The 14,178-nt window shown below is 42.5% G+C and overlaps 6 protein-coding genes across 6 annotated transcripts; 4 read left to right on the plus strand and 2 right to left on the minus strand.

Annotated features, from left to right (window-relative positions):
* Positions 1–324: 324 nt before the first annotated feature.
* OPT1 (oligopeptide transporter OPT1) lies at positions 325–2,712 on the minus strand (the record flags this gene model as incomplete). Its single annotated transcript, XM_018132013.1, has 1 exon — positions 325–2,712. The coding sequence occupies one exon, from the start codon at positions 2,710–2,712 to the stop codon at positions 325–327; it is 2,388 nt and encodes a 795-aa protein (XP_017987409.1).
* Positions 2,713–3,310: 598 nt separating this feature from the next.
* On the plus strand, positions 3,311–4,192 carry SEC17 (alpha-soluble NSF attachment protein SEC17; the record flags this gene model as incomplete). The annotated part of the gene is made up of 1 exon (XM_018132012.1): positions 3,311–4,192. One exon carries the CDS (start codon positions 3,311–3,313, stop codon positions 4,190–4,192), a length of 882 nt encoding a protein of 293 aa, XP_017987410.1.
* A 2,297-nt stretch (positions 4,193–6,489) lies between these two features.
* Positions 6,490–8,664, plus strand: AW171_hschr42308 (ferric reductase family protein; the record flags this gene model as incomplete). The annotated part of the gene is made up of 1 exon (XM_018132011.1): positions 6,490–8,664. One exon carries the CDS (start codon positions 6,490–6,492, stop codon positions 8,662–8,664), a length of 2,175 nt encoding a protein of 724 aa, XP_017987411.1.
* Positions 8,665–10,210: 1,546 nt separating this feature from the next.
* On the plus strand, positions 10,211–10,585 carry MOH1 (Moh1p; the record flags this gene model as incomplete). The annotated part of the gene is made up of 1 exon (XM_018132010.1): positions 10,211–10,585. The coding sequence occupies one exon, from the start codon at positions 10,211–10,213 to the stop codon at positions 10,583–10,585; it is 375 nt and encodes a 124-aa protein (XP_017987412.1).
* A 515-nt stretch (positions 10,586–11,100) lies between these two features.
* Positions 11,101–13,089, plus strand: YMR1 (phosphatidylinositol-3-phosphatase YMR1; the record flags this gene model as incomplete). Its single annotated transcript, XM_018132009.1, has 2 exons — positions 11,101–11,124; positions 11,206–13,089. 2 exons carry the CDS (start codon positions 11,101–11,103, stop codon positions 13,087–13,089), a joined length of 1,908 nt encoding a protein of 635 aa, XP_017987413.1.
* Positions 13,090–13,196: 107 nt separating this feature from the next.
* On the minus strand, positions 13,197–14,090 carry PXP2 (Pxp2p; the record flags this gene model as incomplete). Its single annotated transcript, XM_018132008.1, has 1 exon — positions 13,197–14,090. The coding sequence occupies one exon, from the start codon at positions 14,088–14,090 to the stop codon at positions 13,197–13,199; it is 894 nt and encodes a 297-aa protein (XP_017987414.1).
* Between the last annotated feature and the right edge of the window lie 88 nt (positions 14,091–14,178).

Raw genomic sequence — 14,178 nt, forward strand, 5'->3', positions numbered from 1 at the left:
TATGCAGTAAATTGAAGAACATATCTCATGATGGCTATGCTGATAATACAGCTCCTACCCACATGGTATGTATATTCGTAAAGGTCTTGGTTGCATATTTAAATGCTACGGGTCCATGGTTATGAATTGTTTCTCTATAAGATCCTGGAGGAGTTCTTACGTAATTTTCAAATCTAGGTGATTACCAAAGCGAGAATGTTCGATCTACAAATACGACCCGCGGTATTTAAATTATAGGTTAAAGCTATATCGGTTAATTAAACAATTTCTCTATCTTTACTTCCATTAGAAAGCTAATACTAAAGCCCAAACAAGAGGACTCTCTTATTTCCAGGAAGATGGACCGAAGTATTCTCCGTCCTTCAAGCGGACCTGAATAGCCTCATTATTGTATTCAAGGGTTTCAATAACAGTATTACCCCACCAACGTGGAGGGTCTACATTTCTCACAGTCAAAGCAAAGAACATCACCAATATACAAGCCGCTAATCCAACATCCAACGCTACACTTAGCGTGTAGTTGTACTTTGTCCACCAGTGGAACCTGTAACGTCTAACATAATAACCAAATGCGATACCTACGATACAGTAAGCTCCATAGTTGTATGGCGTAGATGGTGGGATCATACCTGTACCAGTGAAGAAAATTGGCCATAAGAGATGAGTTGCACAAAACTGTGGGATTCTGGCCCAGCGGTCCAAAGATTTTGGCCACTTGTTTAAGATCAACCAGTTAACAATAGGAAGAACTGCGCCAGCGAGGAAGAAGTAATTCAATGCTGCGTAAAGCTGACCTCTCGAAAACATTTTGGCGGGACCAATGACACCCCAGACTATAGAGGCATTGAAGAAGACAGTTGCAGCAGGACAGCTAAAACCACCGGTTTGGTGTGTAGAGCATAAACCATCGATGTTAGCTTCAGCCCATCTCAACACCATAACCTGAACAACAGCACCCCACACTGCGGCAACGAATTGTGCAGTGAATAGAGTTCTTGGAGCCAGCTTCATGTAGTGGCCCAATTTCATATCAGCGGCAAAGGTTAGCGCTTGACTGTTAGTGATATAGCCAAATGTCTTGAAGAACATCATGGCGATGGGTCTACCAGGTAACAAGTAACCTATAATGAGCTCGGTAATCACATTCAAACCAACGGCGTAAGTTGTAACTGCATAGATAATACCCACAGGGATCAAGAAGAATGTGGCTATAAACAAAGCCAGTAGCAGAGCCCAGATAGGCATTTCTGTTTCCCACACAGTAATGGTGATTATGGATAATGGGAAAAAAACACATAACAGGCCAACATACCAGTACCATGGTGTCTGCTTATAGTTCCTCATCAACCGGTTATGCACATCACCACTGTCATTCCTTACTGCCCGTAGAGCCTGCATTATATGTCCCCGGTAGAACAAAAATGTGTGTACGACAGTAGATGTCACGGATGCAAAAGACATACCATAAGAGACAGCGAACGTTGTTGGCAGATACAATTGGGAGTAATTACGGTAAGCTTCCAGGTCCAAAGAAGAGTTAGGGTTCACGACCTTCGACACAGTGTATACATTTTGGAACCTGTCAAAGGTTTGACTGCTACTGATTGGAAGATATTTTCCGTACCAGATGTTGGTGTAATGGATAATTGGAATAAAAATCCAATAAATACTAACGATGGACACTAGGATAGTCAAAATGACACCGACTGGTGGCACCAACGGTGATCCAACGTATCCCGAGATCTGGTTCCAGTCGAACGTAATCGGAATTAACCCCAATCCTGTCGATGCACCAAAGATCTGGTTCACAAGGACATTTTTAGGAGCAAACCAAGTTGGGAACGCGAAGTACGACAACGCGGAGAACAGGTAGCCAGGTAACCAGTAGTAAATGAAGCCTGCAATAAGTACAATGGTGAAAAACTTCAATCTGGACATCTTCCAGGTGTTGTGATCGAAATTCTGATTGATATGCAGATTGGTCAAGAATGTGCTTGTAACAAGCGTCGTCGGCCAGATCATAGATCCAGGAGCAACCAAGATCTTCTGACACAATCCGGCAAAGCAAAAGCCGATACATTGTGTACTGATGACGGCGCAGAAATCAAACATCCAGGAGAACTGCCTGTTGTAGAAGTGCGGAATGTGCATGGCCAACAGAATATCTGTTGCGTACGCAGACCCACCGCCAAATGACACATTCCCCATGATCGTCACAAGCGCATGTTCCTTCACATTAAATGGTCCGGGGTTTAGCGATGGCCCCCACTTACCAAACAACTTAACGTCAGGCACGTACTTGGCCCACAGCAACCCGATTGGCCAGGCTGCAAGCGAGGCAATGAAAGCCGTGATCGTAATGGAAGGCCTGTGCATAGAAAGCAGCATATTCACGGCAGAGCCCAACGTTGTCATGAACAACCCAAGTACCCAAACCCGAACAGTGCTCTGGAGCACCGTTGGGTCATCACACGAGGGCACTGCAGCCCTAACCTCTGGGTACGGTGAGTCATCTTCAACGACTTTCCGAGTGTACTCGTCCTCCTCCTCGATCAGGTCGGGCGTCCCTTTTTCAGTCGTCGGAGAATACTCTAGAGAGCGAGCGGTCGCCTCTCTTTCTATACGTATTAAATCTGAACTCAAGTCTCCGTCATCTTGCCGGCCTGCCCTGCCTGAACTCTCACTAACAGTGTAGTTGATCTTTTCTGACATCAACCACAGAAATTATTATCTTATAGATTTACGATGACATCGAGCAGCATCATGCCAATTACAAATTAAGTCGCTATTTATGTATGTTTCCACTTGGTCATCATACTTAAAGCCTGACCACACAATAAACAAATAATAGCGGTTTAAGCACATCACTGCTTGCTTCTCTATTAGTAGGTAACAACAGTTCAACCTAGTTTATACGATCTACCGTAGACAGTTACGATCTCATGGAGTCATACGCGATAAGGCCACGGCAAAACCGATGGGATTTGTTTGTCTTGCCCCAATTATGAAACTCCCCTAAATTAGTGAATGACCGTTGATCTATATCTGGCCAATTAAAATGTGACTCAGACAATACTCAGTGCGTCATTTCTTTTCTTATGATTGTTCTTGAAACTGTGTAAGGCCAAAACATCGCCCGATAAGGATTTCGCTGTGGGTTCCGGAAGTCACCGTGACGAAGGCCGAACTGTGGCAGACAGGGTTTGCTTCGGCCGGGTAACTCACGCCCCCCAGCGTGGATAATAACACCAACCGTTAACATGGTGATTATTACTTCCAAAAACATTAGCGATAAGCAAATTATTAGAGAATGAGCGAGTCTGAAGCCAAGATTCTGATTGAGAAAGCGGAGAAAAAAGCCCAGCCAACTGCTGGGTTCATGAAGTGGCTCTCAGGAGGGGATGGATACCGATTGGAAGAAGCAGCTGAACTGTATGTTGAGGCTGGAAATTTGTATAGGTTATCGAAGCAGTTAGAAAAGGCCGGCGATACCTTTATACGGGCTGCACAGTGTCAGATTGATGCAAACAATGAGGACGAGGCGGGAAATATGTTTGTAGAGGCATTTAAGTGCTATAAAAAGTCGAATCCTGCGAGTGCATGTAAATCTTTGGATAAAGCTGTCGACATATTTACACGTAAGGGTCAATTCCGCCGAGGAGCGTACTTTAAGTACGAGCTAGCGGAAATTCAGGAAATGGACTTGCAGGATTATCAGTCCGCGACCAATAATTACGAAACCGCGGGTGACTGGTACCTTCAAGACCAAGCTGTGGCATTGTCGAACAAAGCCTTTTTAAAATGCGCTGATTTATTAACCCTTGATCACCAGCACCTACGTGCTGCAGAATTATATCAAAAGGTTATTGCCAATTCCCTCGGCAATAGGCTTTCGCAGTGGGCATTAAAAGACTATTACTTGAAAGTAGCCCTGTGTTATCTTGCCGCTGGGGATACCGTGGCTGCACAGAAGACTGTGTCCGATGCGAAACAGGAGGACCCTTCCTTTGGAGCGTCACATGAGAACGATTTCCTAGTTCAGATCGTTGAGGATGTAAAACAATCTGACGTTGAAGGGTTTACGGCTCATGTAACTGAGTTTGACAAATTTAACAAACTTGACAAATGGAAAACAAGTGTTCTTTTACAGATCAAGGAATCTCTTGCTGAAGCAGAAGATGACCTTCTATAAGGAATCAGCATATTTTTCTCTTTATGCCTGTCGGGTGATTACAGCTCGTTAATAAACCTATTGTAGCCAATACATGGTTACGAATACTCGTGTAAACTCTTATTTTCTCAAAGAGGATACACAGATCTTGGTTACTAATATGTTATAGATCAAATACGTGAAGCTTTTTTGATAGCCGGAATTGCTTAGCAGTGCTGACTTTCGGGAGCTTTGTTAGGGTTCTGTGCCTGATAAGCCTTTCTCAATATGGATGCCTAACAAACAGAGATAGATTAGCGGTGCTATGTTCAGTATGAACTTAAGAATGGAACTCCGCCACCTAAGTATCATCCGATAAGGGCTTATAAGTATCCTGGATGCAATACTGTGCCTAGGGACCTAGTATTGTCGAACCCTATAGCTGACTAAAGGTTTAACGTTATCAGATGGAGCATCTGGATATACTGGAAAAGCGATTGAAATCGAGAGTCTTCTCTATCACTTGCTTCAGTGCGTTTTACCAGTAAGGGTTACTTGCCGTATGAAAGAGAGGCGAAGATCGTCTTGAGGCATACAAGACTGTTGCAATGACCAGCAATTTTTGCGAAGACGACACAGGGCTTGGTTAACTATGATTAGAATAATTCGCACTGAAGAAATCATATGAGATGGAGGAATGTGGTTTCGGCTTATACTTGGTGAGGCGCAGGGCATAGTGTTGGTAGCAATCTAAGCAATTGGTAAAGTTCATGCCCCAATCTACTGATCTTCAGCTCAGCATCGTTGTGCTTATAGGGTCGGAACTATGTCCGCATCGTAGCATAATGACGTTTGGCAAAGGAACTGCACAAACTGGGCGAGCAGGCAGCACATTGCAATCACGTGACAATAGTCTCGCTGGCTTTGAGAATATTTTACGCTGCTTCGATTCCGGGCTCCATGGTTGGTTCAAGCAATGGAGTACCTGCGCAGGCGTTGGTACGAAGACCTTGATCCTTCACTTTTCGTTGGTGGGCTTTTGGATTCGTCCACACAGGCGCTTTGCTTGCCGTTGTAGTTCGTATTTGCACTCATCGAGCACTAGACAGAATACCCTGCATTGTTATAGTTCTATCCGTCACATCAGCTTCTAAGTTTAGATTAGTCCAGCCGCTTGAAGTGGGTGTAGTGCGTCATGGAGGTGGTACGATTCCTTGTTGCTATTGCCAACGACACCCATTCAGGCCAGGATGACACTGCACCGAAAAAAGTTTAATTACCAAACAGCCGCTCTTCAACCACGTGATCTGGCGGTGATGCTCTTGGTAGCGTTCCACTGCCGTGCTGTTCTAACCGCACCCAGGCGGGGTGTATCACCCAGACTGCTAGCCGACCGATAAAAGCGCCCAAGCTACATTGCTCACCACCACTAGGCTTTAAATTCACCCAAGGTCTAGGTTATTGTCTCACCAATCCGGAGTTAGTGTATCCGATACCCCCAGCACCCAGTTTTTCGGCTGCACAAATGCACTTCTGTCGCTTCATGAGGAATTCAGTCTAACACTACCGAAGATCTCGGCAGATCTGGAGATCTCCTAAAGCTACAGGCTCAACTGTCGCCGTCGGGACTTACGCTCACCATTAATAATTAACATCAATAAACCGGTTTCGTGACACAACCGCTTGTGCTCACCACGCAGGTCACAGTAGATACCACTATTCTAGTATAACTTATGGATATGATCGATAAATAACTTATTTAACCGCCATATGCATTATAGTTACACTTTGTATTACGTACTTTTGCTTAACCTAGCGAAACCAATTTTTTCTCCATCTGTTATCACAATCCGGAGAGTTATCCCGCCTTCCAGACTTTCTAAAGTGACAGCGTCCACAGCCTTTTTATCGGAATAAAAGTTACAATGAAGAATAGGCGATTTGCAAAAGGTATGATGTCGAGCTCTTCAGTATCACCATAACAGGATCTACAGCCTGAATTTTGGCTAATACTTCACTACTAGTACGATCATACGGCATTAATTCTGAATTTTTGAGAAAATGGGTGTGCATTCTGTAAAAGTGCCTACAAGAAGAAAAGTAAGAAGAAAGTTAGCTTGACGTCTACGTAGAGACAGTAGTCTTTTGTCAGTAAAACTAACTTAGCCATGAAGTTATCAGCATCGAAGATATCACCCAGCCCTAATGTCAGCAACCTGGAAATGGGTGCACATACTTGATGTTTAAAGCTATAATATATATAAGTAGTACTAAGATCACCAGTTCGATGTTTGAGACAAAGGTATGTAGTATGACAACCGTAGGAGATCAGATCAACTATGAAGATTTGGCACTTGTTTGCTAGCGTGCTTGTATCGTCTGCCATAGTCGAAGCTTATAAGGAGGGCTACAAACGGAAGTCTGAATCCTCGTATATTCCATTTGCATGTAAAGCAGCGGTTACTTTCACTGCAAAATTCTGTGAGAAGGATAATGTGAAGAGTTACGCCTGTCAATGCAAGAACCCTCATGCGTTGGCTTCGTACCTTAACTGTGGGTATAAGAACACTGAGCACGATGCTCAGGCTAGAAAGGACTTCGAAATGGCCTTCATCAAAAGTTGTGTGCGCAGTAACGTAACCTTGACAAGGGAGCAGCTGCAGAAGGCTTACGAAGACGCAAAAGATAACCTGGTTCATGTACATGACATCCCTGATTTTAATAAGGCGGTTCCTGTTTCAGTTCCTGTACATTATAATTCGTCAGAGTATCTGAATGCTTTCAGATCCTCGAAGGTGAAGCAACGGAATCTTGATGACTCTATGGCGATGGGCGGTGTTTTGATTGCATACTGGGGATTTATTCTTTTGCTGGGGACATTGGCAAACGTTATCAGAAGTATAATGCCAAATATCTGGCTGGCGGGAAAAAGGCGAGTATGTGCATTGTATCCCATTCGCAGGTACCGTGAATTTGTGTCTCTTGCATCTATTACTGACGGGAAACATACCAGTGCAACGAGGCTATACGGTTACCTACCAACAAGGCTGGAGTCCATTATCGCATTTATTTTTGTCTTCCTTACCTTAATTTTCCATTGTGTGAGGTATGAAGGCTTTGTGTATCGGGAATGGACGAAATCTAACAGGATAAGCTTTAGCATTGGTGATAGAGCTGGTATTTTGGCTGGGTTCCTCTGTGTATTGACATGGATGTTGGCAGGTCGCAGTAATATTTTCCTATTCTTGACTGGTTGGAAACAGTCAGTGTTCCTGACATACCATAAATGGATTGCCCGTCTCACCGTAGCGTCTGTGCTTGTCCATACCGGGGCTATGTTTACCCAGACATTAGTAACAAACAAATATCAAAGGCGCTCGCACACATATTGGTGGCGCTGGGGTTCATTGGCAATGGTAGCAGGGGGTGTGATGATCATTCAAGGTATGGCTTACTTGCGTCACCGGTGGTATGAAGTTTTCTTATACTTCCACATATTATTGGCCGTTGCATTCCTAGCTGGTGCTTGGGTTCATACCCGTGAATTTGGTTATGCTAGGTGGTATCATATCTGTGCTTTCCTATGGCTTCTTGATAGAGTTTCACGCTTGGGGCGTATTGCATTCTTTGGTGTGCGTCAAGCGGAAGTCAGGATTGTATCGGATGAGACACTTGAAGTCTTGGTCCCACGCAGAAAGTGGTGGAAGAATTACCCAGGTTCAATTGCTTACGTTTACTTTGTTGGCAGCCCTCTATTCTTCCAGTCCCACCCTTTCACACTAGTGACTGGTGATGATTCTAGCCATGTTAAATTTTTTATTAAGAAGAAGAACGGTGCAACGAATTCTATTTACCAGAAACTCTTGAAAAAACCAGACCAGTCTATGAAGTTGAGAGTTGCAGTGGAGGGACCATACGGTAATCACTATCCTCTATATCATTACGACACTGTGTTACTGTACGCTGGAGGTAATGGTATCCCAGGTCCATTTACATATGCTGAGCAACTAGGAAGGCGTGGACTAACTTCCAAGACTGCATACGTTAAGTTGTACTGGGTTGTTAGAAATTATGCTACAATTAGCTGGTTCTTAGAAGAGCTAAAACGTCTAGCACCATTCAGGAACGTTCAGATTATTATTTATGTTACAAGACCTGAGGGACCAGTCATCGGAGATTCATCTTCGGGGACTAGCAAAGAGGAGCACATTAATAATGACGACGACAATAACGACGACGACAGGCAGGACGATAAACATTCACAAGAGATTACAGCCATTAAACTAAATAGTATATTGCCGGATCTACCTTCGAGTGTAGAAATCAGACATGGTAGACCACCAATGCGCGAAGTTATACATTCAGATTTGGATGAGGCTTCAGGCCTCAATATTGCAGTCATGGCATGTGCACACAACCAAATGGTCGACGAGGTCAGAAATATAACTGCTTATGAAACTGGCCATCGTAAGGAGGGCCAAATCGATTATTATGAGGAACTCCAAGTATGGTGATGTAGTTAATTTATTAGGATATTCATTATGATATATATAACACTATCCATTATGTATTACTACCCTGCATCAGTGGAAATAAACGTCTAAAAACATGGTAAATGGTTCTAATGAGTACACACGAAGTATCTTCATTTCAGTTGACAGTAATTAATTTTTAACTGTGTCCTCTGTCATTTCTGCAGCGACAGCGTCGCTACACTGCATAATCCAAAGAACAGTGTTGTAAAACGGAAAAAGTATTCCTCATTGGTAGCTACAAAATGTCCATGGTATACTCAATGCAAGCACTGCCGCTATCCGCCTACCTCGATATTCGTCAGATCCTGGCCTCAATGCTCAAGACTGCGCCATTGCAGGTCATCAATGATGTAGATGCGCTCATTAGGGGACCTGCGCCCATCGGTCATCTGGACCCTTTAAATTTGTAAGGCGGAGCCACATGAAATGAACTAACGTGCCACGGTCTTTTGATGATTCCACAATAACAATGGCCAGATAGGATTCCAGGCACGGTAGGAAATAGCCGTCATGGAGTTTTAATTCTTCCTAACGTTTATGCGAGAGCCTGGATGCGCAAAATTGAGACATCATTTCAGATCGAAAGTTCGCAAAAGGTTACGGACCGTTGGGGTCGATCCTCAAGGGTAATCATTATCATTATAACATAAAATACAGTCGTAATACGTCTTGCCTGTAACCTAATGGGGCTTGGTATGCTTCCTATGCTTACGGATCAAGATCATAGCCACGTCCATTTCTGTCTGGCATTACAAATCTTCTTCTTCAATACATTATAATCTTAGTAAAATACTCTAGCTTTGCAAGCACACAAAACAAATATCATCATCACCGCTCCCCTCGAAAAACTCACGAAGTCTCCAAAAAAACGTAAAACCAAGACAATGCCCCAGATCCACCGTAACGAACCCACAACATGCCACCCTTGGGTCCAGAATTTTCTCTTTTTCACCGCGACGTCTTATGTAGCGACAGCGTCACAGTCGCTTGACCAACACATACACGCTAAATAACCACAGAGCACACAACAAATTGCTCTAACGACATCTGCACTAGCACGTAGCGACCACATATACCGCTCTTCTCCCCACTAGCCCTCTGTAAGCTCTACTGCACGTGATAGACAGCTAACACCCGTACATTCGGAACCTTAGGAATTCGGATCCCTATCAACCCTTATTGGAACTCAATATGAATAACTGCTCCTTTCCATCATCCCTTTCGTCTTTGTTATCACTTTATATCACCGCATAACTACCGGAATTCTTTAGAGAGGGAAGAACGTTCATTTTAACTCTACTACCCAGTTTGCTGCAGGAGGCGTACATTACTTAACCTGGCAATACTGCATAATCTTGCAATAGGAGCACGTATCAGCTTTGGCCTTTTGCAAGTATAATCCATAAGCCACGGCTATATTTCATAATATTGTGGAATACGGGAGTCAGGCCAACGTGCTACCAACAGCAGGAGAGTACCGTTCAATATTTTAACACTAGTGGGAAAGCGATTTTGTATTAAGGTCATGGCCATCGGTTATTCAGTCTACATAGAGCGCCCTTCGGAGGATTATATTGGTATTAAAAATAAGCGGACGAATTTGGCTATTTATGGCTGTAATTACTGTAAGACGCATCTGTCGTCGTCTAACCATATTATGTCCAAGGACTACTGTGGGAAGACTGGCGACGCATATTTGATGCGCAAGGTAATCAACGTCACCGAGGGCCGGCGTGAGACGCGTTGTATGATTACAGGCCGATATGTAGTATGTGACATTTATTGCCATACTTGTAAGAATCTCGTAGGCTGGAAGTACCTAATGAGTGAGAAACGGGATCAAGAGTACAAGGAGGGCAAGTATATTCTGGAGCTGGAGCCTATTACCGAGTGTCAATAAGACAACGAAAACTCCATGATTTACTAAACTAAGTTTCTAGCAGGCAAAGAAAACACAACCATCGTTCAGTTGCGGACCGTTTATAGCGGTAATTACACAATGAATAGCTAAAATAATCTCATTCTAAGTTAGTTCTTTTATTGGTTATTATTATATCTGGGAGTACTTAACATGTAGTCAGTGCTTAGTGCAGGCACAAGAACACAGAAAATCCTTCGATATGGGTTGGCAAGTTGGCAAATCATCGTATCAGTGGCCAGACCCATCCAGATCTCATAGGGATCTTTGATGTTGCTACTATTCGTGCTATTGGTCGTACGGATAATGAATCATAAGTGTAGTCCGGGTAACCAATGATGTTGGCATTAAAAAAGAAGAAGACTCATCATTACTACCATACGTAATAATGACTATACAGGAAACAGAGCCATTGCTGCTTTGAATTGCGGTATTGTTGGTATATTAGATATTTTGAAAATCATAGCACTATAATATACTCCATTTTACTGGATGAGATGGAGTACATTAAGGTAGCAAAGGTATGTTTTAACTGGGACTTGTTTATGTCTGTAAATTACGTTCGAATGCAGTTGAAATATACTAACAAGGAGGTGTTCAAGGTGGAAAATGTTATACTACATAGAAAGGGACTATCAGTTGAGGGCACGCTGCATCTTACCACTCATCATTTGATTTTTACAAGTGCTAACATGCCAAGGGAGTTTTGGGTTTCATATCCAACTATTGGGACTGTATTTAAGAACAATGGGAGTGCAATTGTGTCTAGTAATAGGAACCAGGTGGATGAGCATATAGATTTATTGTTTGAAGGAAAGGATATTTGGTCTTATTCGAATGTTAAAATAGTAGGAAAGGATTATACGATATTTTCGATCGATTTTCCTGTAGAATCTATTGCGCAGGATGTTTTTGATTCAATATTACGCCTTACGGTATTAAACCAGGTTTCCCAGCTATATGCATTTATATATACTCCCAATAAGGCTGAATTGGGGTATAGTAGCTGGGACATATACGATGCAGTTACTGAATTCAAAAGACAGGGAATTTCATTTGATGAAGACTCAGTGTGGCGCATAACGAAAGTGAACGAGAACTACCAGTTCTGCAGCACATATCCTAAGCAACTGGTAGTACCGGCCAGTGTTTCGGACTCGTTACTAACACATGCCAGCAAATATAGAGCGCGAAACCGCATTCCTGTATTAACATACTACTATAAAAAGAGCGGTGCGTCAATTACGAGATCTGCACAACCACTGCCGGGTTTAACTCAGCAGCGTTCGATACAGGATGAAAAGCTCGTCTATGAAGCTTTCAAGTGCGCTCCGACTGAGACTTGCAAGAACTTAATTGTTGATGCACGGCCTGCAACGAATGCCATGGCACAGACAGCATTGGGAGGTGGAACAGAAAACATGGACTACTATAACTTTGGGAACACTTGTAGTAGGATGTTTCTGGGCATAGATAATATCCATTACATGAGAGACACACTTAATTTCGTTGTTGAAAACTTCCTAGTTGATAACGATTTAAACCTGTCTATAGATAAAAACTTGCTAAACAACAGCAAGGCAAGTAACTGGTTAAAGTACATCAGGCTGTTGCTTTCATCTGTTGATACACTAGCAAAATCCATTATTTTCAACAAGTCCAATATGCTCATCCATTGTTCAGATGGTTGGGATCGTACAGCTCAGATTTGTTCTCTTTTACAAGTTTGCCTAGATCCATATTTTAGGACTTTAGAGGGGTTTATGATCTTAGTGGAGAAAGATTGGCTGTCCTTTGGCCACAGGTTTGGTGAAAGATGTGGTCATCTAAGCTCCGAATCGATTTTTCGCGACAATTCAATCAATCGTCTCAATATATCAAATAATAATTCCAGTATTGCCTCTGACTGGGGTGATACCTCAGAGCATAACGTATCTTCTTCAACTTCCGAGCTAATGATGCGGAAGGCCGCCCAAATCAAAAAGAAAACAAGCCCCAAACTTAGCGCTCCGATATTTCAGCAATTCCTTGATTGCGTCTATCAACTACTATTGCAGAATCCCGGCCAATTTGAATTCAATGAACGCTTTTTAAGGAGACTAGTGTATCACCTTTATTCCTGTCAATATGGAACATTCATTTTTAATAATGAGCAAGATAGAGTTAACAGTGAGGCATCCTCATTAACCCGCAGCGCCTGGGATTATTTTCGATCTCGAACGAAGGAATTCACCAACCCAACATACCGTCAGTACGATGCTGATGAAGAGGAAGATTGGATTTTGCCTGATTTAAATAAAACTCAGTGGTGGTGGCAATTATTTGGTCGTAAAGATGACGAAATGATAGAGACTGGTCTGCAAGATCCTAATGAAGTTAACAACCAAGCGTCACTACAGGTTAATGACGAAGGGAGCACTAGCAAAATATACAACATTACTTCGAAAATCGCTACGTTTTCCTTGGATATATTTGGCAAGAAGTGATAATCCTTTAGAACGTCCTAATAAAATATGGCATTTTGCTTTTGTAGATAGATATTTCAACGATACGGAAATTATATATCACTAAAGTACCTATATATACCTAGTGGTTATAATTTCGCAACTCCTTCTTTCCACTTTGCTCCACAGTATTTAGAGATGGCAATGCTTAGCATTCGAATACGTTCTATTGCATGTTTATCACACCCTATATTTATTGCACCCTTCATGTGACCCCATAGTTGCGCATTAACATCCTGTGGTACAAGCGCGGCTATTATAATCAAACTGGTTTCCTGAGAGCTTAGGACTGCAGTATGAGAAAGAATTGGACCATAAACATGTGCCATGATGAAATACCAAAGATCAGGATACGTCTTATTTATGTTATTGGTGACCTTTTCAGCAGTAGTGCTATATATGCTATTCCAGCAGTCCATTCCACGTTTTACCACTTCTTCTTTAGACATGTGGATATCTCTCATAACATTAGGAAATAACTTGTTATAATCCTTCTCATCTTTAAGAACTCTTGGCTGCTCAATTTGAAAACTTCTTGGAATTTCCTCTGCTAACTTCTGCAGACTGTTGATAGCTTTTGGCAACCCGGTCAAAGAACTTGATTTTAATATAGTTTCCTGGAAGCGTTGTGTGATTAGAACTTGCGCTCGATTTGGCTTGCTATACCATTCATCCAATATTGCTATCCTAGTAGGCCTGTCTTTTTCAAATAACTTCATAACCCTTTCGGCAATGACTACATCCGATAAGGAACCTTTATTGAGGTTTGATTCACGCAGTAAAGCAAAATGGTATAATTTGGGAATTTCTTGAGGTTCGTTGCAAGCGGTAAAAGTAGAAGCAGCGGCCAAATACCAGATATTGTCCAACCGTGGAGTACAATTAATCGCGCTTTGAGTGGATGAACGGAATTCTGAAGCCAATTGGATCAAGTAAGACTTCGAAAGGTGATATAGTGAGTTTGGAGGAGCTATTTCCATCATTGAAATAAACCAAGATCGGTATTGAGGCCAGCTTTTACTCCTTCATGATTTTGAAGAAGTTTGCTTTACAAAGGGATATTTTACTTAT

This window comes from Eremothecium sinecaudum, chromosome IV, assembly GCF_001548555.1.
Source record: "Eremothecium sinecaudum strain ATCC 58844 chromosome IV, complete sequence".
In the NCBI taxonomy this organism is placed as follows: domain Eukaryota; kingdom Fungi; phylum Ascomycota; class Saccharomycetes; order Saccharomycetales; family Saccharomycetaceae; genus Eremothecium; species Eremothecium sinecaudum.